This window comes from Garra rufa, chromosome 1 (assembly GCF_049309525.1).
Source record: "Garra rufa chromosome 1, GarRuf1.0, whole genome shotgun sequence".
In the NCBI taxonomy this organism is placed as follows: domain Eukaryota; kingdom Metazoa; phylum Chordata; class Actinopteri; order Cypriniformes; family Cyprinidae; genus Garra; species Garra rufa.
In genome coordinates, this window is record NC_133361.1 from 14,042,819 (window position 1) to 14,066,813 (window position 23,995).

Sequence of the window (23,995 nt, forward strand, 5' to 3'; positions counted from 1 at the left end):
CCATCATATATAACCACCTTTCCATTATATCTAAGCATCTATCATATCTATCACTAGGTGAACCGAGACTGACTTCCGGCTTTGCTACTGTTCGGACGCTTTTGCTTACTGCTCCGCGCTTTGCTCCCTGCTTTTGAACTTTTCTCCGATTTTTCAAATATTTAACTTCAGCATATCAGCACAGTGCTCAGACAACACATTTTTGATACAAATATAACGAAAAAAGGAGACTTTTTGCCTCCCACTGCCAGCAGTTTACATTCCGGAGACGGGAAAACACAGCTGCCTACTTTCAACAGACAAGAAAGAAAATGCCTCTTCTGGAATCTACTTGCTGCACAAACTGCCACAGACTTCTACAAAGGATTGTGATTTTAGAAACAAAGTTACTTGCTGGACTTCCAAAACAGGCGGAACACACAGAAGATCATCATCACGGACCCCCTCAGCATACAGCCGGTGAGTCCTGTGAATCTAGTCAATATCGACAGTTTAGAAATGTAGAGGAACAAGCCAAAACTGATCGACACACAAATCGATGGCAAAAACAGGGAGCGAGACCCAAAGGCACTCGAGACATCAGACTATCAAGAGTATCTCGTATTGCTGCGGTATCATCCTCTACCCCAGATATGGCCACGACAAGGCTTGCAAAAACTGTTGTTTTACCACCCCCTATACAGCTAGAAAACAGATTTGATGCATTAATGAATGTGGGTGAGGAATCCCCAAATGTGACTGAACATATATCATGTCAGCCAACTGCTAACATTGCTATAAACAGGCGCGCAAGGTCGAGCAGACAGCGGCACTCAGCTCAGAGCGCACCCGAGCCCAGGACTCTCATAGTGGGTGACTCCATTATCAGAAATATCAGTAGCAGAACTACAACTACATGCTGCTGTCCTCAAGCAACCGTCTCTGATGTGAACAAAGAACTTCGGAACATTCTAATGAAGCACAAGACTGCAAATCGAATCATCATCCATGTGGGAAAGAACGATATTCGGAAAGAGCAGTCAGAGCTCCTAAAGAAGGATTTCGGTGAACTCATTGAAACACTTCAAAGACTTGAAATTCAGTCGTTCATCAGTGGACCACTCCCAGCAAGGGGAACTAACATGTTTTCACGGTTGCTCGGACTGAATACCTGGCTACAAAGAACCTGCAGTCTAAAAGGAGTCAACTTCATTGACAACTTCAATCTTTTTTGGGGCCATAGACAACTGTTCAAACTGGACGGCCTTCACCCAAACAAACTTGGTGCGAGAGTGCTTAAGGACAATATCTATTTTTCACTCCGGCATCCCTCAGTAGAATGTGTGAGTGTACCCAACATGAATGGCACACACACACTTGGACAAAGTGATGACAGGACATCTTATCAGCTTCAGAGTCATCATGTGGCCAACACAACCAACAAGGACACTGACAACGCCACGCAGTCACAACAAGCACTGCTTATGGACACTTTCCTGGCTGAGCCCTGCGCACAGAGCTTATCACAGACAGACTCAACACCGAAGGACGACTTTCTGGTAAACAGTCAGAGAAGCCAGGACAACAACATTTTCCAGCCACCGGAAACTCCAGAGCCAGAGCTCCATTCACCAGACACATTATCCCTCTCTCCAGCATCTCCACTTCTAAGCTTCTCACAGAAAATGGAAGAACTGGTATATGCTGGAACCAGACTCTCCCACTCTTTTGCTGCAAGCCCCCAGTTATCAACTAAAAAACGGCAGGCGCCACAACCACCAAAGCCTGTGGGCCCAGCTCACCCTCCTCCTCCTGTGAGAGCTCTCCGGCCGCTGCCACAACGCCAGGGCTCAAACCCTCCTGCATCTGCTGTGAGTGAACCAAAAACAACTGATAACAGCTCTCAGTGATATGTGACGGGTCCCCGCTACGGTAACAGCAACAATCAGGAATGTTTACAAAACAAGCGGGAACCCAGTGTGCCTGTAGCTTTCCCTATTTCTGTTTTAATATGTGATAGAAAGTCTAAGGCTCTTTCAAATCGTACAGTTCACACATCCAATCTGAGGCTTATTAGGCATCAAACTAAGATTGCTCTAGAGACAAAAAGTGATGCCATCAAGCTAGCATTTTTAAATGTTCGCTCACTAAAAAATAAATCACTTCTGATCAATGATTTTATAACCACAAACAACCTGGATTTTATGTTTTTAAATGAAACATGGTTAGAAGACAGCTCTTATGCAACGGTCCTCAATGAAGTAGCCCCTCCCAGATTTATTTTCATGAATGTCTGCAGAGCTGGCAAAAGGGGAGGTGGCGTAGCTGCCCTATTTAAAGATGTCTATGAATGCAAACAAGTGTCATTTGGTCAGTACTTGTCTTTTGAATATCTAGGGATTCTGCTGAAAGGTGCTCGCATTCTGTTTATCATTATTTACAGGCCCCCAAAATACTCTCCAGCCTTTGTTGAAGAGTTCACAGAACTGCTATCAATGATTTGTTCAGAGTTTGACTGTTTTGCTATTGCAGGGGATTTTAATGTTCACATAGACAAGGCAGAAAGCAAAACTACAAAAGAAATTATAACAGTTTTGAACACGTTTGACCTGATTCAGCATGTGCATGGGCCTACACACAATCGTGGACACACTCTTGATTTACTCATCAGTAAGGGTCTAAACATTTCATCCACTGTTATCAAGGATGTAGCACTATCTGATCACTTCTGTATTTTCTTTGATATATTGATCTCTGCTACCACTGAATCTAGATCTGTCTCTGTCAGGAAGAGATGCATTAACGATAACACTAGTGTGCTATTTATGAAGGCTATATCTTCAATGCCAAGCATTTCTGCAGACTCAGTTGATTTTCTCCTGGACTCCTTTAACTCAAAAGTTAAGAATGTCATTGATGACATCGCACCTGTGAAGGTCAGACAGATGACCGGAAGACAGAAATCACCGTGGAGAAAATCAACAGCAGTACAGATAATAAAAAGACAATGCAGAAAAGCTGAGCGGATGTGGCGGAAGACAAAACTTGAAATTCACTATAGCATCTATAAAGACAGCCTTCATGCTTTCAATGTTGAACTAGGTAAAGCTAGACAAACATTCTTCTCAAACCTTATAAACAGCAACTTAAACAACACTCGCACTCTTTTTGCTACCGTTGAGAGACTAACAAACCCCCCTAGTCAGATCCCTAGTGAACTGCTCTCTGACAGCAAGTGCGATGAGTTTGCTTCCTTCTTTTCTGAGAAGATAAATAATATCAGAAAGACAATTAGCACATCCTCAAGTTATGCAGAGGTCAGACAGATTCGACCGCAATTTCAAAAAGAAGTCATTATGTCGACTTTTGAACAAATCGATAGCAACATTTTGGAAGAAACAGTAAAGCACCTCAAATCGTCAACCTGCCACCTCGACACACTCCCTACATCTTTTTTCAAAAGTGTGCTTAGCTGTCTAGAAGCAGATCTTTTAAAAGTGGTGAACACCTCACTTCTTTCTGGGACTTTTCCAAACTCCCTGAAAACTGCAGCCGTTAAGCCCCTTCTGAAAAAGAAAAATCTTGATAACACCATATTGAGCAACTATAGACCAATTTCAAATCTTCCGTTCATAAGCAAGATTATTGAAAAGGTTGTTTTCAATCAGCTGAATCACTACATAAACTCAAATGGATACCTGGACCATTTCCAATCTGGCTTCAGACAACATCATAGCACAGAGACAGCGCTCATAAAGATAATAAATGATATTCGCCTAAATTCAGATTCTGGCAAAATATCAGTGCTGGTATTACTAGATCTCAGTGCTGCGTTCGACACTGTCGATCATAACATTCTTTTAGATAGACTGGAAAACTGGGTCGGGCTTTCTGGGATGGTTCTCAAATGGTTCAGGTCATACTTAGAAGGGAGAGGCTATTATGTGAGTATAGGAGAACATAAGTCTAAGTGGACGTCCATGACATGCGGAGTCCCACAAGGCTCAATTCTAGCGCCTCTGTTGTTCAGCCTGTATATGCTCCCACTAAGTCAAATAATGAGAAAGAACCAAATTGCATATCACAGCTATGCAGATGATACCCAGATTTACCTAGCCTTATCGCCAAATGACTACAGCCCCATTGACTCTCTCTGCCAATGCATTGATGAAATTAACAGTTGGATGTGCCAAAACTTTTTACAGTTAAACAGGGAGAAAACGGAAGTCATTGCATTTGGAAACAAAGATGAAGTTCATAAGGTAAATGCGTACCTTGACGCTAGGGGTCAAAAAACAAAAAATCAAGTCAAGAATCTGGGTGTGATTCTGGAGTCAGACCTCAGTTTCAGTAGTCATGTTAAAGCAGTAACTAAATCAGCATACTATCATCTTAAAAACATTGCAAGAATTAGATGTTTTGTTTCCCGTCAAGATTTGGAGAAACTTGTTCATGCATTTATCACTAGCAGGGTGGACTATTGTAATGGTCTCCTCACCGGCCTTCCCAAGAAGACCATTAGACAGCTGCAGCTCATACAGAACGCTGCTGCCAGGATTCTGACTAGAACCAAAAAATCAGAGCATATTACACCAGTCCTTAGGTCCTTACACTGGCTTCCAGTTATGTTTAGGATAGATTTTAAAGTACTTTTACTTGTTTATAAAGCACTCAATGGCCTAGGACCTACATACATTGCAGATATGCTCACTGAATATAAACCTAACAGACAACTCAGATCACTAGGATCGAATCAGTTAGTAATATCAAGGGTTCACACAAAACAAGGGGAATCCGCTTTTAGCTATTATGCCGCCCACTGTTGGAATCAGCTTCCAGAAGAGATCAGATGTGCTAATACATTAGCCACATTTAAATGCAGACTCAAAACTCACCTGTTCAGTTGTGCATTTATTGAATGAGCACTGTGCTACGTCCGAACAGTTTGCATTATTTTATGTATAATCATTTTACTGTAATAATTAATTTGAAATCATTTTTTTTTTTTTTTTTTTTTTCTTTTTAATCATCTTAAATGTTCTTAATTTTGTTTTTATTGTTGTGATTATTATTTTAAATTTTTATGCTATTGTGATTTTAATTCCTTTTTATGTACAGCACTTTGAATTACCATTGTGTATGAAATGTGCTATATAAATAAACTTGCCTTGCCTTGCCTTGAAACAAAAAATAATCTGGAAACACTGATAAACTGAAGCATTTAGATGTTTCACTAAGTTACTGAGAGCTTTGTTAGGATACAGTTAATAAGTAAAGCATGGAAAGCCTGTACATACAGAAAATAAAAGTAATTTAAGAAAGAATAGGAGTCAGGCAAACAGAAATAATCAAAGAAATAAAAATATAAATCAAGTAAACAAGTATGTACTGTAAGTTAAAGTAAAAGTGCAATGAAAGTATGCAAAGCAACTACATTTAGACAAAGTACACAAGTTATACAAGACATTTTTAATTGCATGTCATTATTAGAAATGCAAAATACATACAAACATATGATTTATTCATTTATTTTTTTTATTTTTGCACTGTTTTTTCATCTTTTTTTATATTTGTTTGTCATCTTTGTATGAAAATTCTTTTAATAGTAACATTTATTTATAAAGCACATTTAAAATCAGCATTACAGTGACCAAAGTGCTAAATTAGTAAATAAACAAACAAACAAATTAAATAATTAATTTTACAAAGGGAAAATATTGTTGTTTTATTTTTGCACTGTTTATATTTGTATACTTATGTACAAATACATAAATATTTACTATTTATTTTAAATTAAATTATTTAAATATTTTTATTTTTAATGTATATTTAGTGAAATAAATAAATAAAATACATTTTACAAAGGTAGAAAAAGAAAAAAAAAGAAAAAACCTGTTTAATGATATCAGATGTTTTCGCATTTGCAAATATTGTTTGTTAGTTTTTGCTTTTATATTATTATGTTAAAAATAAATAATATTTATTTTAAATAATAAAATATTTATATTTAGCAAAATAGATACATTCAAAATAAATCAAATCAAATGATCAATTAGTTAATTTTACAAAGGGACAATTTAAAAGTTAGAAAAAAACCATCTAATGGTATCAGATATGTTTTTGCATATGCAAATACTGTTTGTTTGATTTATTTTTGCACTGTTTGTATCTTTATACCTTTTTATGTTTAATATAAATAAATATTTATATTTATTTTTATATGAAATAAATAAATACTAAATATTTTTATTAAGTAATAAAATATTTATTTATATTTAGCAAAATAAATAAATTTACATAAATTAATAAATTAATAATTTTTACAAATGGAAAATTTATTTTATTTTTGCACTGTGTTTATTTTTATTTTAAATTATTATTTGTATAATTATTATTTTTATTTTTATATTTTTGTTAGATAAATAAATAAATAAACAATATTTATTTATATTTAGCTAAATAAATACATTTAAATAAATAAATAATATTTATTTAAAAATATATATATTTAGCAAAACAAAATGAATTGAAATAAATAAATACATTTTTTAAAAGGAAAGTTTTAAAAAGAAAAAAACTGATCTAATGGTATCATGTCTTTGCACATGCAAATATTGTTTGTTTGTTTATTTTTGCACCGTTCTATTTATTTATAGAAAAAATATATACATTTAAATAGTATTTTAATTTATATTTCACAACAAAAATATATGTAAATAAATAAATAAATATTTTTTAATAATATTTAAAATAATATTTCTTCTAAATAATTAAATGTTTATTTCTTAGTTAGCAAAATTAATAACTTTAAATAAACAAATAAATAAAAAAATTTCAAAGGAAATTTTACAAAGAAAAAAACTGATCTAATAGTTTCAGATGTTTTTTGCACATGCAAATATAATACTATTTTATTTTTGCCCTGTTTTTATTTGCTTACTTTCTACATAAAATATATATAAAAAATTTGTCTGTTTGTTTTTTTTTTTTTGCATACTGCGTGTTGTTTTGCACTGATTATTTTGATGTTTCCAATGCAAATTCTTTGGCAATACAAATGTTTGCCATACCAAACACTACTTGTCCCAACAATAAAGTGCACTATGAAACTGAAAGAAGTAGAAATGCAGTATAAAAGAGACTGAAGTGTAGGACTAAAGCACTGGTGCAGGAGGAAGAAACGTCAAGTGTTTATTTCAGCCAGACACTAATGACAGACGAGTGTTTGGATGTGCATGTGGAAACAACACACCCTCACTCTTAAACTTATGCAATACTGCGCTGATAAACACATGAAGTGTTCCTCTGTCCCGCTGACACCTGTCACAAACTGAATCCTTCAGTACCATCAACAGGCTGTCCGTACAGTCTAAACTTCCCCTGATCTCACCAGATTTACTGCACCTAAAACCCAAAGCAGCCAGCGCCCAGAGCTTTCATCTGAGCGCTCCAGACGTAAACAAGCCTTGAACAGGATGACAGATCCATCATCGATGCCATCCATTTTTAATAGTTAACCATCATATCTAACTATCCATCACATATAACAATCTTTCATTATATCTAACATCCATCATATCTAACCATCTATCTATTATAGCTAACCATCTATAAATAATTTCTAACCATCCATCCAATGTATCCAACATATATATATATCATAGGCTCATGATTTTCAGTGCAAGTGGTTTTACAGGGCGATTATCAAACACTCACTTTCGAGCTTGCAAAAGGCCTCGGCAAAGAAACTGGAGGTGCAGAAGGTGATGATTTCATAGTTCTGGTAGAACTCGCTGAAGGACATGCCTAAGCAGTAATTCGGGAAGATCAAGAAGATCTTATCCAGGAGGTGAGACAGGACCACCAGCTTCAGATCTGAGGGAAGACAACCACAAAAAAATGAATACACAGTCTAACAAGTATTGACATGCGAGTATGGACGCGAACACGTGCTTCTCACCAGGTATGGTCATGATGGTGACCGCGAGGAAGGTGGCCGTGCCGCTGAGGATGTTAAAGATAGTAAGGCGTGTGTAGGCAGTGGCAGCGGTGGAGAACAGAAAGCTGAGCAGGTACATGAGAGGAATCACTGCCCAACCATACAGAAGCAGCAATAGCAAAACATCGACCAGGTGGTTTTCGGCCACAAATGCTTTCACTGAAAACAATCGGAAGACCACCTAGAAAAAACAAATCACCTTCATATATCCAGGTTTTCCAAATGACAGGTGTTGAGGGGGTTTTAGCTTATTTTAAAGCATCATACAGCACCCTTGCAACTGTGCTTGGGCTTCCAGATTAAGAACCGCAGACAGAACCTAGACAGTACATTTATACTGACCAGCATGAGCAGGCATGGCAACAGGAAGTTGATGAGGTCCCACAGCAGGGCGGAGAACCAGAAGTTGGAGAGGTAGACCCCGCTGACCTGCTGCACATGCTTGGACTTCACGGATCGCTCAGACACCAGGAGCAGGGCAAAGGTGCTGGCTAATGACGCCATGCCGTACATGAGGTTTATGGCAATTGCGAAGCCTGTTTGACTCCTGTAGAGACAAAAATTAGGATGAAAGACCAACTAGGTGTTCCAAGTTAACTCCACCTAGGATTCTGGGTTTGTTTTAATGGATTTCTTCACTTTCTAATTATACACCCATGTCATCCAAGATGTTCATGTCTTTCTTTCTTCAGTCGAAAAGAAATTAAAGTTTTTGAGAAAAACATTCCATGATTTTTCTCCATATAGTGGACTTCAATGGTGGCCAATGGGTTGAAGGCCCAAAATACATTTTCAGTGCAGCTTCAAAGGGCTCTACACGATCCCAGCCAAGAAATAAGGGTCTTATCTAGCGAAATGATTGGTCATTGGTCAAAAAATAAAAATTGATATACATTAAGTAATCACATTAGAAAGATCACGCACAGTTAGTTCTTAGCCCATGTACTTTGGTTAAAAAAAGTAGGGTAGGGCCAAAAACTCTCAAAAATCAAATTTTCTCCAACTTCAAAATCGTCCGACATTGTTTCACCTTTTTTTTTGTAAAGGGCAATTGACTTTTTTTGCATGTTTGCTTTGTAAACACTGGGTTGGTACTTCTTCCTATGTCATGCATGATCTTTCCAACGTGATTATGTAATGAAGTCAAGTCAAGCTAGCGCAAGATAAACATTTGTGGTTAAAAAGTAGGGCTGCCCCCTAATAGTTGACTAACCGTTAGTCAATGAGAAGAGGCTTAGTTGACCAAAATTTTATTAGTTGCTTATTTGCAGGAAAAAAAAAATCCACTGGAAGTGGCAAAGTCACACAGTCCGTGACAGACAGATCATTAATGGCTGGGCTATGTGGTAATATAGTACATCGGACAGGACATCCAAATGCTCATCATTTATTGACATCGGATATGGCTTTTCGTTTGAAATACGCAAATAGTAGCAACTTTACATGGCCGCTCAATCTAACATTAATATCTAATGTGCACTATTGAAGATCGGGTGCAGTCACTTGCTCTTAAAATACTCCGGCATTTTTGGTAATACAGATAAAAGTAATACACTTTTGAATCTGTAAAGACTCTGTGTTTATTTGTGTGCACTCAGAATAACAACAAAACGTTGTGCTTTTGTAAAATAATTAAAGCAAACAGGATGTGCTTTCTGCCGTCTCGGTCTTTTTGAACTTGAGCGCGAAACTTCGAAACTCTGTGTATACTTGCCTTACAGACATGAAAATATATCTATAGAGAAACTTGCATACCGGCGCATCCACTATTGTGGAGATGACGAGTCAGTGTCATAAGAACAATGAAATGAAAGCACTAGTTTATCAATAAGTTATTCAAATGTTAATGCAGTCTCCTTGCTGTTTTTTCCTGACATTATTATATCTGCCGGTACGCTGAGGCAATTAAATGCTCATTATTATGATTTATATGGTTTATTAATAAACGTGCAACTAATAGTCGACTCGTATTTGAATAGCCAGTAGCAAATTCTTCAAATATGAAAATGTACTTAACAGGCTGTGAGCCAGATGCACCAGACTTTCTTTGCAAAGTTGGAATTGCCCCACTATAGTGTTCACAGCCACATTGTAGGCTACTCTCTCATGTTCAGGAAACAGTCCTCTGTAAAATGAGCTGCACAAACTAATATTTGTCCTGTTCTGGAACAGTGTTGTAAATTAACTTAACCACTGATTTCTAGTTGTGTACTCATTTGGAAGGCCAAACAACGTACTTTCACTTTCGAAATGAAACACACAGTGTCTCCACAACATTGCGGTGGCTACAACAATACTGCAGAATAAAAGTTTAGTCTTTTTCCTGGTGTTATGCAAATCTTCCCACACGTGACGTCGACATGTTGGGGTGTGTTTGAATGAGCTGTTTTAGGAAGGCGTGGCAGAGTCTTAACTTTTATAAAGAATATCTCTTTGGGTTTCAACTTTACAGATCTTACATATCCATAAAAAGTTTGTAACACTTCACTAGATAAGACCCTTATTCCTTGGCTGGGATTGTGTAGAGCACTTTGAAGCTGCATTGCATCTGCAATTTGGACCTTCAACCCATTGGCCACCATTGAAGTCCACTATATGGAGAAAAATCCCGGATCTTTTCCCTCAAAATCCTTAATTCCTTTTCAACTGAAGAAAGACATGAAATTTTGGATGACATGGGGGTGAGTAAATTATCAGGAAATTTTTATTCTGGAGTTGAACTAATCCTTTAAATTGATGTAGTGTCTTATCTTAAAATGAAAACATACAGTTCAAGAAATATTAAAAGTAATAACATACTCAGAAAGCTGGCTCTGGGCAGTCTCTGACATGTTACGGGGCATGGGGAAATTTCCAGTCTGGATGGAGGCGTCTGGTCCGGCTAGTAGCTTGAAGAGAGCATTGTCAACCAGCATGAGTGCCGTAGCGGGGGTGTGATAGCCCTGATTGTTGAAGTAGCCAATGACATCAGTTCTCTTCCTGGATCGGCTCCTGAAAGCCACGCCCACCACGCAGTGCTCGTTAAAAGCTCCACCCTCCCTTACTGCATTATAAAGCACGTACTCCGACAAATCTGATTAGAAAAATGACATGTTAGGATGTTGTTGAGACAGCTATTGCTTATTTATTTATTTGTTTGTTTATTACCTGTTATATTAGTGGCAGCTATGGCATTCTGGGAAGGCAGCTGTGCGGCGTAGATCTCAGCCAGGGCTGTAGTCAACGGCCCAGCGTGGGTGTCTACAGCTACAGGTACGCGAGTAGGGCCATACTGTTTTAGCGCTAGGCGTAGCTGGGGTGTAATTTGGCTCCCAGGAAGGGTACGAGCCACTACGAGGGCCAAGATGGTGAAAATGAGCGGCACCAGAAACTGAGCCACCATTACTTTCCAGTTGCGCCAGCTGTAGAGCGCCCTCTTTAGGAACATAGCATAGAACTGCTGCATATAGAGCCTGGCCTGAGGATGAAAATATGCAGAAAATACTTAATTATCTGTCTAAATAAATAAATGTAAAATATTTAGTAGATTTCTTTTTGACATGAAATGTGATGCTGGAGACTGGAGTAATGCTGCTGAAAATTCAGCTTTGCATCACAGGAATAAAATACATTTTAAAATATAAAAATAGTAAACAGTTTTTGATCAAATAAATGCAGCCTTGGTGGGCACAAGACTTTCAAAAAAAAAAATAAATAAACTTATTTGCCCAAACAGTATTGGCAAAACATTATTATAACATGATTTCCCCCCAACTAAATAAAAGAAAAAATAACTATAAAACTACACAAAACAAATACATGAAAACAATTAAACATAAATATATTTCTTTACTTTATGAAAAAAAAGTAAATTAATAGATACAAACCAGCTAATCCCTACTGAGAAATAGCTTAATTTAGGCTAGATCTGCACTTGCAACCCCGTTAGCCATACTGGCATCTTAATTTTTTTATTATAATGTTAAAATTACGAAATAAAAAAAATCTAATTATATATATATATATATATAATTAGATTTTTTTTAGTCATAAATAGTCATAAATATTATCATGTATATTTAGTATATCATTTCTATATTATTTCTCTAGGACCTGCAAATGCCACTGTAAGTCAGTATTTATATATATATATATATATATATATATAAATACTGACTTACAGTGGCATTTGCAGGTCCTAGAGAAATAATATAGAAATGATATACTAAATATACATGATAATATTTATGACTATGTGAATAGTGCTTGTCTAGACAAGTCATAGTCAGGATATGAAGTCAAAAGAGTCTCTATAATATTCTGAATCTTACAATATCAATCAGTAGGGTTTTTCTTCAACTGTTTTAGGTCGACTACTAAGAAAAGTAATAGCACCTAATTTCTAAAATATGTGAGAAGCACTGAAGTCACTGACCCCAGTGTTGAGTTTGATGTTAGAGCCATCCTCTGAGATCATCGTGCCACTGTCGGTGAAGTCCGTCACATCCGTCATGCCGCTGATGCTGCTGGAGTCGTCCATGGTCCAGTCATGTGACCGCCGTTCATGCTGGTACTGCAGAGCCGGAAGCTGAATGGCCTGAATATCCAGACTGGAGTCCACGAGCTTCCCGACCCTGAGAGTACGAGCACAAAGAAACGAACGCTTACATAAAAGATGACACATACATGAGGATCTGCATGAAAAAAGTTACTGGGACACAGCTGGGCGACCATTGTCGCACGTCCTACACAAAAGTGCTTATGTAAAATGTAGAAGGGTTTAAAGAAACGACAGTGAACAAGAGACAGCATTGAACCTGTCAATCTGCGCTCCGTCCTACAGATAATGGCTGTTTAAAGTAGGACACAGCTCTCCAAAACCATTACGAAAAACGTTGTGGAAAGCAAAAAGGAGCGGTGGTTAAAAAGGTTCTTGGGAAATAGCACACTAGGCACTGAGCATGTTTCAGCAGGGTGTGTTTTTAGAGCACAGGTCTGCAATTTAGTCCGGCAAAATCACACTTCTCAGTTCCCCGTAGGGTTGAGAAGTCCTCCAAATCAATTCAGTTGCTTTAGACTTTTCTGAATGAGCATTTAAAATCGGTGGCATGATTTGCAAGCCTGGAGCACAAAACCAGTCTTAAGTAGCACAGGTATATTTGTAGCTTGTAAGTTTCTTGTAATGAATGGACTGCAGCCTAGGGCACAGGTTTTCAAACCTGTCTAAAATAGGTCACCAGGATGATGGATGTAATGTAAGTTACAATGAAAATAAAATGTGCTGTCATAAAAATAAAATACAATCACTGTCTGTATATGAAAGGTATATAATGGAAAATATATCTGACTTAACTAATTAACAGATTTAAAACAGATGTCGCTGCGCAAACAAGTTCACGAAAAGGAAACCGAGAACCGAATTGACCGGATTGCTTTATTTTACAAAAGCACAAACGTTGTGTTTTTACTGTGACTGTGCAGAAATAAAAGTAATTATGTCCTAAGAGTGTGCCCATACATATGTGTTTCAAATTTGGTGAAAATATCTCATTTTGTTTTAGTTACAGACATTTTTATATATGAAAAGAGAAAAAAAATAGAGCATTTTACTACCAAATTCAAAATGGTCAACACCCAAAATGGCTGACATGGGGAAATTGGGCCATTCGACTCAGCATGATGCACCAATTTTTGGCCAAACCATTCAGAAGTTATAAGCAAAAATAGCAATTTTTCATATATCCTGACCACTAGGTGGCGCTGTGCCGAAACACTGCAGGAAGCCTCAGGTCATGCTTGTTATAACACACACCAAATTTGGTCTCAATACGCTAAACCGTTGCGGAGATATAGCCTCACATCCATTTTTGCGTGCTTTTCATAGAATTCGTTATTCGTAATTGCGTTATTCGAGAACGGTTTGACTAATCAACTTGAATTTCATAACTTTTTGCCAGCATGGTCTGAAGATGATCTGTGCCAATTTTGGTGAAAAACAGACAAACCGTCTAGGACAAGTTAGGAAAAAGTAGGTTTTACAAACTATTAAAAATAGAAAACAAAATAAACCTTAGCCAAGGATTCAGAGATTTTGATTCTGTGCCTTACGGTTCGGAAGTTCTTAGCATAAACATGAGTGAAACTTTGGACAACTGGTGGTGCTAGAGAGTTTAAGTTAGAGACTCCAAATTTCCTATGGTGACAGTTCAGACTGTACTCTATCAGAGTGCCAAATTTTTCAACTTTCCCTCAAGCATTTCTATGGGCTGGTATAGAAGAAGTGGTGGAAGAAACGGAAGAGGAAGAAGAATGCCAACAGATACAATAGGTGCCTTCACATCTTCTGTGCTTGGCCCCTAATAATACAGCTAGGAAAAAATAAAGCTCTGTGGAATTAGGTTACACAAATTAGCCACTTGCAGACCTCAAATTCATTCAAATACATAAAATTAAACAGTGTTAACCTGTTTGCACACACTTTAAGAGGAGCTTGATGCTTGTAGAACTTCTAGCAACTTTATTTAATAAAATAGGAGTAAGAAATAGGAGTAAGGAGGAGTTTTTGCTGCACAGATTTGATCAGCAGCAGATTTTATAGTTGGCTATACAGCCAACTAATTTAGAACAAAATATCTTTAGAGATTCTTCATTTTTTGTGGTGGTCCAGTGGTCAAATACCTGAGAAAAACCTCCTCCATGGTGGTAACGGATGCTCCATAGCTGGCAATGCCCAACTCGTCTCGATTCATCTCCAGCTCAGCAAACAGCAGCTCAAACCTGAGGAGAAACACCAGATCTAAACTCAAACCTGAACATGCATGAAAATCAATAACTGCTCAGACGACTTCTGCCAAATCCATTCACATTTGTTCATTTTTATTTCATTTTTCATCAGCTCAACAAAATGTCCCTCAAAATTTGTATGAAGTACCTCTAACTAGAAAAGATATTATTAATAAGCTATAGTCAAACCAAAACCTTCAACATTTCTCACATTTTGAGGAGAACTATTTCTTTTAAGACATGCTTTTAGGATGTTTTTCTCTCACTGGTGGCATTTTAGACAGTCTGTGAGGAGAAATGCATGTGTCTGATGAACAGAGCAGACTGTTGTTGAGACCTTCACTAAAAAAAACAGATCAATGGGTAAATTTAGTCCGTCTGTTGCTACGGCAGCTCACAAGAACCAGATCTAAGATATCTGGATACGTCAAACCATTTTTCATTATATTATTGTCTCTTGTAAGACTTTGTGCAATCAAGGTTATTGATATTCAAATTCCAAAAGTTTTCACCCCTCGGCGCTTATTGCATCGTTTTCTCTTTCTAGAGCATCAGTGAGTGTTTGAACCTTCTGTAATAGTTGCATATGAGTCCCTCATTTGTTCTCAGTGTGAAAAGATGGATCTCAAAATCATACAGTCATCGTTGGAAAGGGAGTTCCTAGACCTAAAGCTCTACTGGGGCACAGGCCCCCCATTACTCGTTAATTCAGTTGTTTCATGTAGTTTAATGTCTTTATTTTGGGATTATCAATGTAAATTATAACTCAAATTTGAGATTTTACTGGGGCACAGCATATTTTTACTGGGGCACGTGCCCCAGTAAAAAGGGTCTAGCAACGCCCCTGGGTTCAACCACATAAAAATGCTGGAAAACCAAAGAATTTGTGGGACCTGAAGGATTTTTCTAAAGAACAGCGGGCAGTTTAACTGTTCAGGACAAACAAGGGATTCATGAACAACTATCAGTAAACAAACTAACAAAAACACATCTGTGGATTATTTAGGTAACAACACAGTATTAAGAATTAATTGTATGTATACTTTTGAACAGGGTCATTTTTTATAAATTCAACTATTATTTTCTCTTGTGGACTACATGAAAACATCTTTCATGTGAAATATCTTATTTAGGTCAGTACTGAATAAAAAATAACATGCATTTTGTATGATCCCTCTTATTTTGGTCAAATAAACATTTGATCTCAACTGTGCATGCAGTGAATAACTGGATGACCAACTACTTTTGCCAAATGTACACTGCATGAAATCATATCCCACAATGCAGTGTACCTGACTTGACTCATTATTTAATCAGACACAAAACTAAACTAAAAATGCAAAATAAGTCTTAGTTTCTGAAATAACAGCATGCTACTTGCTGTATTAAACGTGCAACATAATTTAAGTGATACTGCTTACTACTGTTAGAAATGCACTGTATAGAAGTTTTACTATTTAAAAACAGTGCACAATACACTATATAGCAGATATGTAATGTTAGTATTGTCTTACCGGCTGGTGCTCTCTTTAGGCAGTATGTACGAGAGTTCAGCGCCTGCACTGCTCTCTAGAGTGGCATCAGGCACATACATGTGAACTAGACGGGTGATCTCTGACACGTTACAAAACGCATCTTTAACTATAACCATGTGGTAACCAGCACCTGTGGGGAAAAAAACAAAAACAAGATTAAATCAGAAAAATATTTTTCGGCACTACTAGCTAGAAGCAAAATCCTGGAGCAAAACACTACTTTTAAAGGGGTCATGAACTGAATTTTTTAAAAATGATTTTATAATGTTCTCTCAGGTCCACTTATAATTTTTTACATCCAAAAACATCAGAATTTAGCAGTAATGGGCTATGTTGTGTCCTGCTTTTGACCTTCTCCGCAGAACAACCTGTTTTTATAGGCGAGGTGCTTTCAAGTAAATGGAAGTACAGTTTTGCAAATTAAAATCTGATGTACCCTGAAAACAACATGGGTTATTTAGGTTAAAAGCGTATCAATATTCTGTACCAGTGTTGAGGCGCATTACAAGTAACGCAAGTTAGGTAATAATATTACTTTTTCCAAGTAACTAGTAAAGTAACTCATTGCTTTTTAATTGACAAGAAAATATCCGAGTTACTTTTTCAAACTAACGCCAGTCCCCCCCCCCCCTCCCCCCCTCCATTTATTGATCAAAAGCTGTCCTGTCCCCATGTTGAGAGAAATTGTGAGTAAGATGTTACTTTAGTTCTAGAATAAATGTGAATTAATACACATTGCATTTATTCATCTCACTTACTAAAAAAACAGATACAGTGTTCCTCAAAATAAATTAAAACAGTCAAATTCAACGCAGACCTGCAATAATTAAATATGTTAAATAATACAAATATCCTTTATGTATTTAATCCCATTTTATTAACCAATATCTTTGCTGCCGACCTTCGATGATCTAATTCATCCATACTAATAAGCAAAAATGACTCAAGATAATCTAACATATGTTTTCCTTTTTTTATCGCTGAAGAGTTGACATTTTTTCTTCTGCGGTCTACTGAACAGACGTGAATTTACTTTTCTCTAAGCCTGGGGCTTTTGATGTAAAAAGGCTTTTACATTTGCCAAAAATAAAACTTTATATATTAAAAACAAACAAACAAGCCCTGCCCAGATTTAAAAAGTAACGTAAAAGTAATGTAACGCATTACTTTCCATATAAAGTAACTAAGTAATGCAATTAGTTACTTTTTTAGGGAGTAACTCAATATTGTAATGCATTACTTTTAAAGGTAACTTTCCCCAACACTGTTCTGTACATATCATACTGACTAAAGACAATAGAAATATAATGTAAAATTATCCTGTGTTATGATCTTGCAGCACTCTCACCGTATTTGTTCTTGAGGAAAAGCGGCGAGCCACAACACTGAAGCTCTCCGCTAGCCATGATAGCGATCCGATCTCCCAGCAGGTCGGCCTCGTCCATGAAGTGTGTAGTGAGCAGGATGGTGCGGCCGCGCTTTTCGCCTTGCAGCAGGTCCCAGGTGGCCCGGCGGGCTGAGGGGTCCATTCCGGAGGTGGGCTCGTCCAACATCACCACCTACAGCAAAATAAATGAATGCACATGGGCTGTGTTTGCATGGGAAACCTTTACTTACTGATGGAAAATCCAACACGGAAATGACATAAAATGTAGTTTAAAGGAGTAGTTCACTTTAATCTTCAGACATAAGAAAATTATGTTTTTTGAGGAAAACATTTCAGGATTTCTCTCCATATAATGGACTTCTATGGTGCCCCCAAGTTTAACTTCCAAAATGCAGTTTAAATGCCGCTTTTATAGGGCTCTAAATGATCCCAGCAAGATGAGGCAAGATGAGCATCAGAGGATAAAAAGTATATAAAGTATATTTTTTTTAGAAAATAACAGATCATTTTGCTATATAAGACCCTTCTTTCCTCGGCTGAGATCATTTAGAGCCATTTAAAGCTGCATTTTGGAAGTTCAAACTCGGGGGCACCATAGAAGTCCATTATATGGAGAGAAATCCTGCAAAGTTTGTCAAAAAACATAATTTCCTTATGACTAACAGATCGTTTTGCTAGATAAGACCCTTCTTTCCTCGGCTGAGATCATTTAGAGCCATTTAAAGCTGCATTTTGGAAGTTCAAACTCGGGGGCACCATAGAAGTCCATTATATGGAGAGAAATCCTGCAAAGTTTGTCAAAAAACATAATTTCCTTATGACTAACAGATCGTTTTGCTAGATAAGACCCTTCTTTCCTCGGCTGAGATCATTTAGAGCCATTTAAAGCTGCATTTTGGAAGTTCAAACTCGGGGGCACCATAGAAGTCCATTATATGGAGAGAAATCCTGCAAAGTATTCCTCAAAAAACATAATTTCCTTATGACTAACAGATTGTTTTGCTAGATAAGACCCTTCTTTCCTCGGCTGTGATCATTTAGAGCCATTTAAAGCTGCATTTTAAAAGTTCAAACTCGGGGGCACCATAGAAGTCCATTATATGGAGAGAAATCCTGCAAAGTTTTCGTCAAAAAACATAATTTCCTTATGACTAACAGATCGTTTTGCTAGATAAGACCCTTCTTTCCTCGGCTGTGATCATTTAGAGCCATTTAAAGCTGCATTTTAAAAGTTCAAACTCGGGGGCACCATAGAAGTCCACTATATGGAGAGAAATCCTGAAATGTTTTCATCAAAAAACATAATTTCCTTACAACTGAAGAAAGAAAGACATGAACATCTTGGATGACAAGGGGGTGAGTACATTACCTCTAAACTTTTGTTCTGAAAGTGAACTACTCCTTTAAATAAAGCTTGTCTGACCTTTGAGTCTCCAATCAAGGCAATGCCGATGGAAAGCTTCCTCTTCATGCCTCCAGAGAGAGTTTTGGATCGCGAATGATGCTTATCCTCCAAATTCAGGATCCGAAGGATGCGGTCCACCTCACCAGGGATCTTTTCGCGAGGATAACCCTTCAGCTGAGCAGAAGAAACAAGACAACAAGATCCATCTCAATGCTGAATACAGTGCAAATCCCTTTCAATTTCTCATAATCACTTAAAAACTATTAAAAACAGGCTTATTGTGAGCTACAAGGTTTTTAATCGATGGAATATATTTTTGTTGAAGCAATTAGCACACATTATTTCAACTTATTAACCTAGTAATCATGTTTAGCAGCTGAATTTCAGGTGAAAAATTATATTATCTGAGATTCTGCAGAGAAATCAACCAGTCAGAGAATCTGAAGTAGCAAATCACACCAAAAAAAAAAAAACACACTTTATCCCATTAAGAGCTATAAATGGCATAATCATGCCTGTTTCTTAACGCTCTCAAACTACTTCAAATGTTCGAATATTTATTTGTATATGCATATTTTGCAATAAGCCTAAAATATATATTTTTTCTCTCTCTTGTTATCAATTTTAAGTGTATTGTTTATTATATTTCAATTTTTTATATATATTTTGATTCACCAAAGCATTAAAAACAACTTTTGGTACTTAGAACAAAGTAAACTTTAACTGAAGTAAATATGTAAAAACATATTTAAAAAAAATATTTTTAAAAATACTTATTTTTTGCCAAGGCAACATTATTTAGTTTAACTTGATGTATTAAAATAACTAAAACTGAAATAGAAAGAAAGAAAGAAAGAAAGAAAGAAAGAAAGAAAGAAAGAAAGAAAGAAAGAAAGAAAGAAAGAAAGAAAGAAAGAAAGAAAGAAAGAACAAATAAAAGCTTTTGAATGGTATAGTGAATATTGTTACAAAAACTTTGGATCTTTCGATTCATCAAAGAATTCTGAAAAAAAAAGTACAACTGTAAACAAAAAGTCAACTGTTTTAAATATTGATAATAATAATAATAATAATAAAATGTTTCTCGAGCAGCAAATCAACATCTTAGAATGATTTCTGAAGGATCGTGTGACACTGAAGTCTGGAGTAATGAAGCTGAAAATTTAGCTTTGATTACAGAAATAAATTACATTTAAAAATGTATTTAAATAGAAAACAGTTATTTTAAATAGTAAAAATATTTCACAATTTTATTGTATTTGCTGTACTTTAGATCAAATAAATGCAGGCTTGATGAGCAGAAGAGACTTTTTTAAAAACATTACAAATCTTACTGTTCAAAAACTTTTGACTGGTAGCAAAAGTCACTAATAATGTTGTTGAAAATCCTGTTGAAATCCACTCTATTACAAGAAAAGTTAATTTAAAATAAGACAATGTAGGACATTTGAAGAGAAAAATAGATAACATATATCATGATCACAGAGTTAGGTGTTTTATAGACGTCCTCGATCAGCATCTACCTGTGTGTAGAAGAGCAGATGCTCTCGGACGGTGAGGTTGTCGAAGAGCACATCGTGCTGCGGACACAGTCCCAGGCTGCGGCGGATCAAAGCCATATCCTGACATATGTCGTAACCATTAATATACGCACGACCACTGCTGGGTGGGAAAAGGCCTGGGAATGAAAAGAAAAAGAGAGTTCAAATGGTGTAAAGAAGTGATAAACTCTGACTGACCTCCATTATCACTGTTTACAGTTACAGCTGAATCAATGGTGTAGCTTCTAGCTATAAGAGATAACATCTAGCTTTATTTAGAAAGAAAGAATGTGTGCAATCAGAGAGTCGTATTTAAGTAATACATTTATCTATAGAAGACAATATAGATATGATTCAAATGAATCAAGTGAGTCATTTATTAAACCAGTTCATTCAAATGAACCATTCAAATGAACTGACTCGTTGAAATGACTCACATTTCCTACAGCATTTTGAGAGGGATGGTCACACTTCTTTATACATAAAACTATAGTGGTGTGAAAAAGTGTTTTTTTTATTTTTTTGCATGTTTATCACACTTTAATGTTTCAGATCATCAAACAAATTTAAATGTTAATCAAAGATAACACAAGTAAACACAACATGCAGTTTTTGAATGTTTTTTTATTATGAAGGGGAAACAAAATCCAAACCCACATGCCCCTGTGTGAAAAAGTGTTTGCCCCCTAAACTTAATAACTGGTTGGGCCACTCTTAGCAGCAACAATTGCAATCAAGTGTTTGCAGTAACTTGTCTGTTACAGCGCTGTGCAGGAATTTTGGCCCACTCATCTTGACAGAATTGTTGTATTTCAGACACACTGGAGGGTTTTCGAGCACGAACCACCTTTTTAAGGTCATGCCACAGCATCTCAACAGGATTTAGGTCAGGACTTTAACTAGGCCACTCCAAAGTCTTCATTTTGTTTTTCTTCAGCCATTCAGAGGTGGATTTGCTGGTGTGTTTTGGATCATTGTCCTGCTGCAGAACCCAAGTTCGCTTCAGCTTGAGGTCACGAACAGATGGCCGGACATTGTCCTTCAGGATTTTTTGGTAGACAGCAGAATTCATGTTTCCATTTATCACAGCAAGTCTTCCAGGTCCAGAAGCAGCAAAACAGCCCCAGACCATCACACTACCACCACCATATTTTACTGTTGGTACGATGTTAATTTTCTGAAATGCTGTGTTACTTTTACACCAGATGTAATGGGACACACACCTTCCAAAAAGTTAAACTTTTGTCTCATCAGTCCACAGAGTATTTTCCCAAAAGTCTTGCGGATCATCGAGATGTTTTCTGGCAAAACTGAGATGAGCCTTTATGTTCTTTTTGCTCAGCAGCGGTTTTCGTCTTGGAACTCTGCCATGCAGGCCATTATTGTCCAGTCTCTTTCTTATGGTGGAGTCATGAACACAGATCTTAACTGAGGCAAGATAGGCCTGCAGTTCCTTAGATGCTTTTGTGGGGTCTTTTGTGACCTCTTGGATGAGTCGTCGCTGCGTTCTTGGGGTAATTTTAGTCGGCCAGCCACTCCAGGGAAGGTTCACCACTGTTCCATGCTTTCATGTTTCATTTGTGGATAATGGCTCTCACTGTGGTTCGCTGGAGTCTCAAAGCTTTAGAAATGGCTTCATAACCTTATCCAGGCTGATAGATCTCAATTACTTTCTTTCTCATTTGTCCCTGAATTTCTTTGGATCTCAACATGATGTGTAGCTTTTGAGGATCCTTTTGTCTACTTCAGTTTGTTAGGCAGGCAGGTCCTATTTAAGTGATTTCTTGATTGCAAACAGGTGTGGCAGTAATCAGGCCTGGCTGTGGCTAGAGAAACTCAACTCAGGTGTGATAAACCACAGTTATGTTTTTCACACAGGGCCATGTGGGTTTGGATTTTGTTTTCCCTTCATAAAAACCCCTTCATTTAAAAACTGCATGTTGTGTTTACTTGTGTTATCTTTGATTCATATTTACATTTGTTTGATGATCTGAAACATTAAAAAGTGTGACAAACATGCAAAAAAAAAAAATAATAATAATCTGGAAGGGGGCCAACACTTTTTCACACTACTGTACACTGTCGTGTTTATATAACTCTCACCTGTCAGCATTGATAGCGTGGTGGTCTTGCCCGCTCCGTTGTGACCCAGCAGGACAGTGATCTGCCCTTCGAACATGTTGAGCGTTAAATCCCTCACTGCCTCCTTGGTCTTATTTCCCACTTTGAACACCTGCGACAGAAGGATCCAACAGTTTCTACAGGTGATCCATGTCTCTGTCACACTGGCCTTGCACACACAGAGTCTACCGTCTGTCCCGTATGAATCTAATTTACTTAATTGATCTAATACCTTTGCCAAACGTTTGATCTTGACCCCTGAGACCAGTCCAGCTGGCTCCTCTTCGATGTATTCACCCTTCGACACCTTCTCGGCCTCTTCCTCTTCTTCCTTTTCCTTCAGCAGGGCCACACGAGGGCTGCTGCACCAGTATGAGGGCTGAGAGCAGATGAGGAGGAGAAAAATATTAGAAAAACACAACCATAACATGAAACCACAATGGATAAATGTCCCCTGTTGGTGTTATAAACATTCACATAATGTTCTTTCTCATAAATGTAAATGAGCAAAAAGATCCGTTCACGTTAAAGACAATAATTATAAGATGATGATAACTATATTAGTGGATTCCGGTCCACGGTCAATGTTTTTATCATTCATCAGCTACAAAATAATATTCTGAAAGTGATTCCAATGATTTTGTTCGTCTTTGTCGTTATCGTTATAGTTTTGGTGTGGAGTCCTATATACACTTATAGGGATAGTTCATCCAAAAATGTAAATTCTATCATTAATTACTCACCCTCATGTCGTTCCAAACCTGTAAGACCTTCATCTTCAGAACACAAATTAAGATATTTTTGATGAAATCCTAGAGCTTTCTGATCATGCATAAACACCAACAGTACTACCATGTTCAAGGGCCAGAAAGGTAGCAAGGACATTGATAAAATTGTCCATGTGACACCATTGTTTCAACCATAATGCTATGAAGCTATGAGAATACTTTGTATGACAAATACTAACACAGAAAAGAAGAAATTATTAAATAAAGTTGTCATTTTTGTTTACTTTACACAAAAAGTATTCTTGTAGCTTTATAAAATTACGGTTGAACCACTGATGTCACATGGACTACTTTAACAATGTCCTTACTACCTTTCTGGGCCTTGAACGTGTCAGTTGGGTTGCTGTCTATGCAGGGTCAGAAAGTAAAAAAATAAATAAATGGGCAAAATAATTATGGAACACTACAAAACCAGTCGAAAGTTTTCAAACCGTATGATATTTTTAAGTTGTTTTTTTTTTAAGAAGTCTCTTCTGCT

At 36.9% G+C, this 23,995-nt stretch overlaps 1 protein-coding gene across 1 annotated transcript in view; it reads right to left on the reverse strand.

The window, feature by feature from the left end:
* abca3b (ATP-binding cassette, sub-family A (ABC1), member 3b) overlaps positions 1-23,995 on the reverse strand; it is an 89,229-nt gene that overhangs the window by 14,059 nt on the left and 51,175 nt on the right. The window contains exons 11-23 of the mRNA XM_073836343.1: positions 22,962-23,108; positions 22,712-22,841; positions 20,591-20,745; positions 19,086-19,241; positions 17,624-17,834; positions 16,255-16,405; positions 14,636-14,734; positions 12,393-12,591; positions 11,126-11,435; positions 10,778-11,051; positions 8,321-8,525; positions 7,940-8,159; positions 7,696-7,854 (exon numbers count right to left, since the gene is read on the reverse strand). Coding sequence (XP_073692444.1) covers positions 7,696-7,854; positions 7,940-8,159; positions 8,321-8,525; positions 10,778-11,051; positions 11,126-11,435; positions 12,393-12,591; positions 14,636-14,734; positions 16,255-16,405; positions 17,624-17,834; positions 19,086-19,241; positions 20,591-20,745; positions 22,712-22,841; positions 22,962-23,108 — 2,416 coding nt within the window. The remainder of the gene's footprint in view (positions 1-7,695; positions 7,855-7,939; positions 8,160-8,320; positions 8,526-10,777; positions 11,052-11,125; positions 11,436-12,392; positions 12,592-14,635; positions 14,735-16,254; positions 16,406-17,623; positions 17,835-19,085; positions 19,242-20,590; positions 20,746-22,711; positions 22,842-22,961; positions 23,109-23,995) is intronic.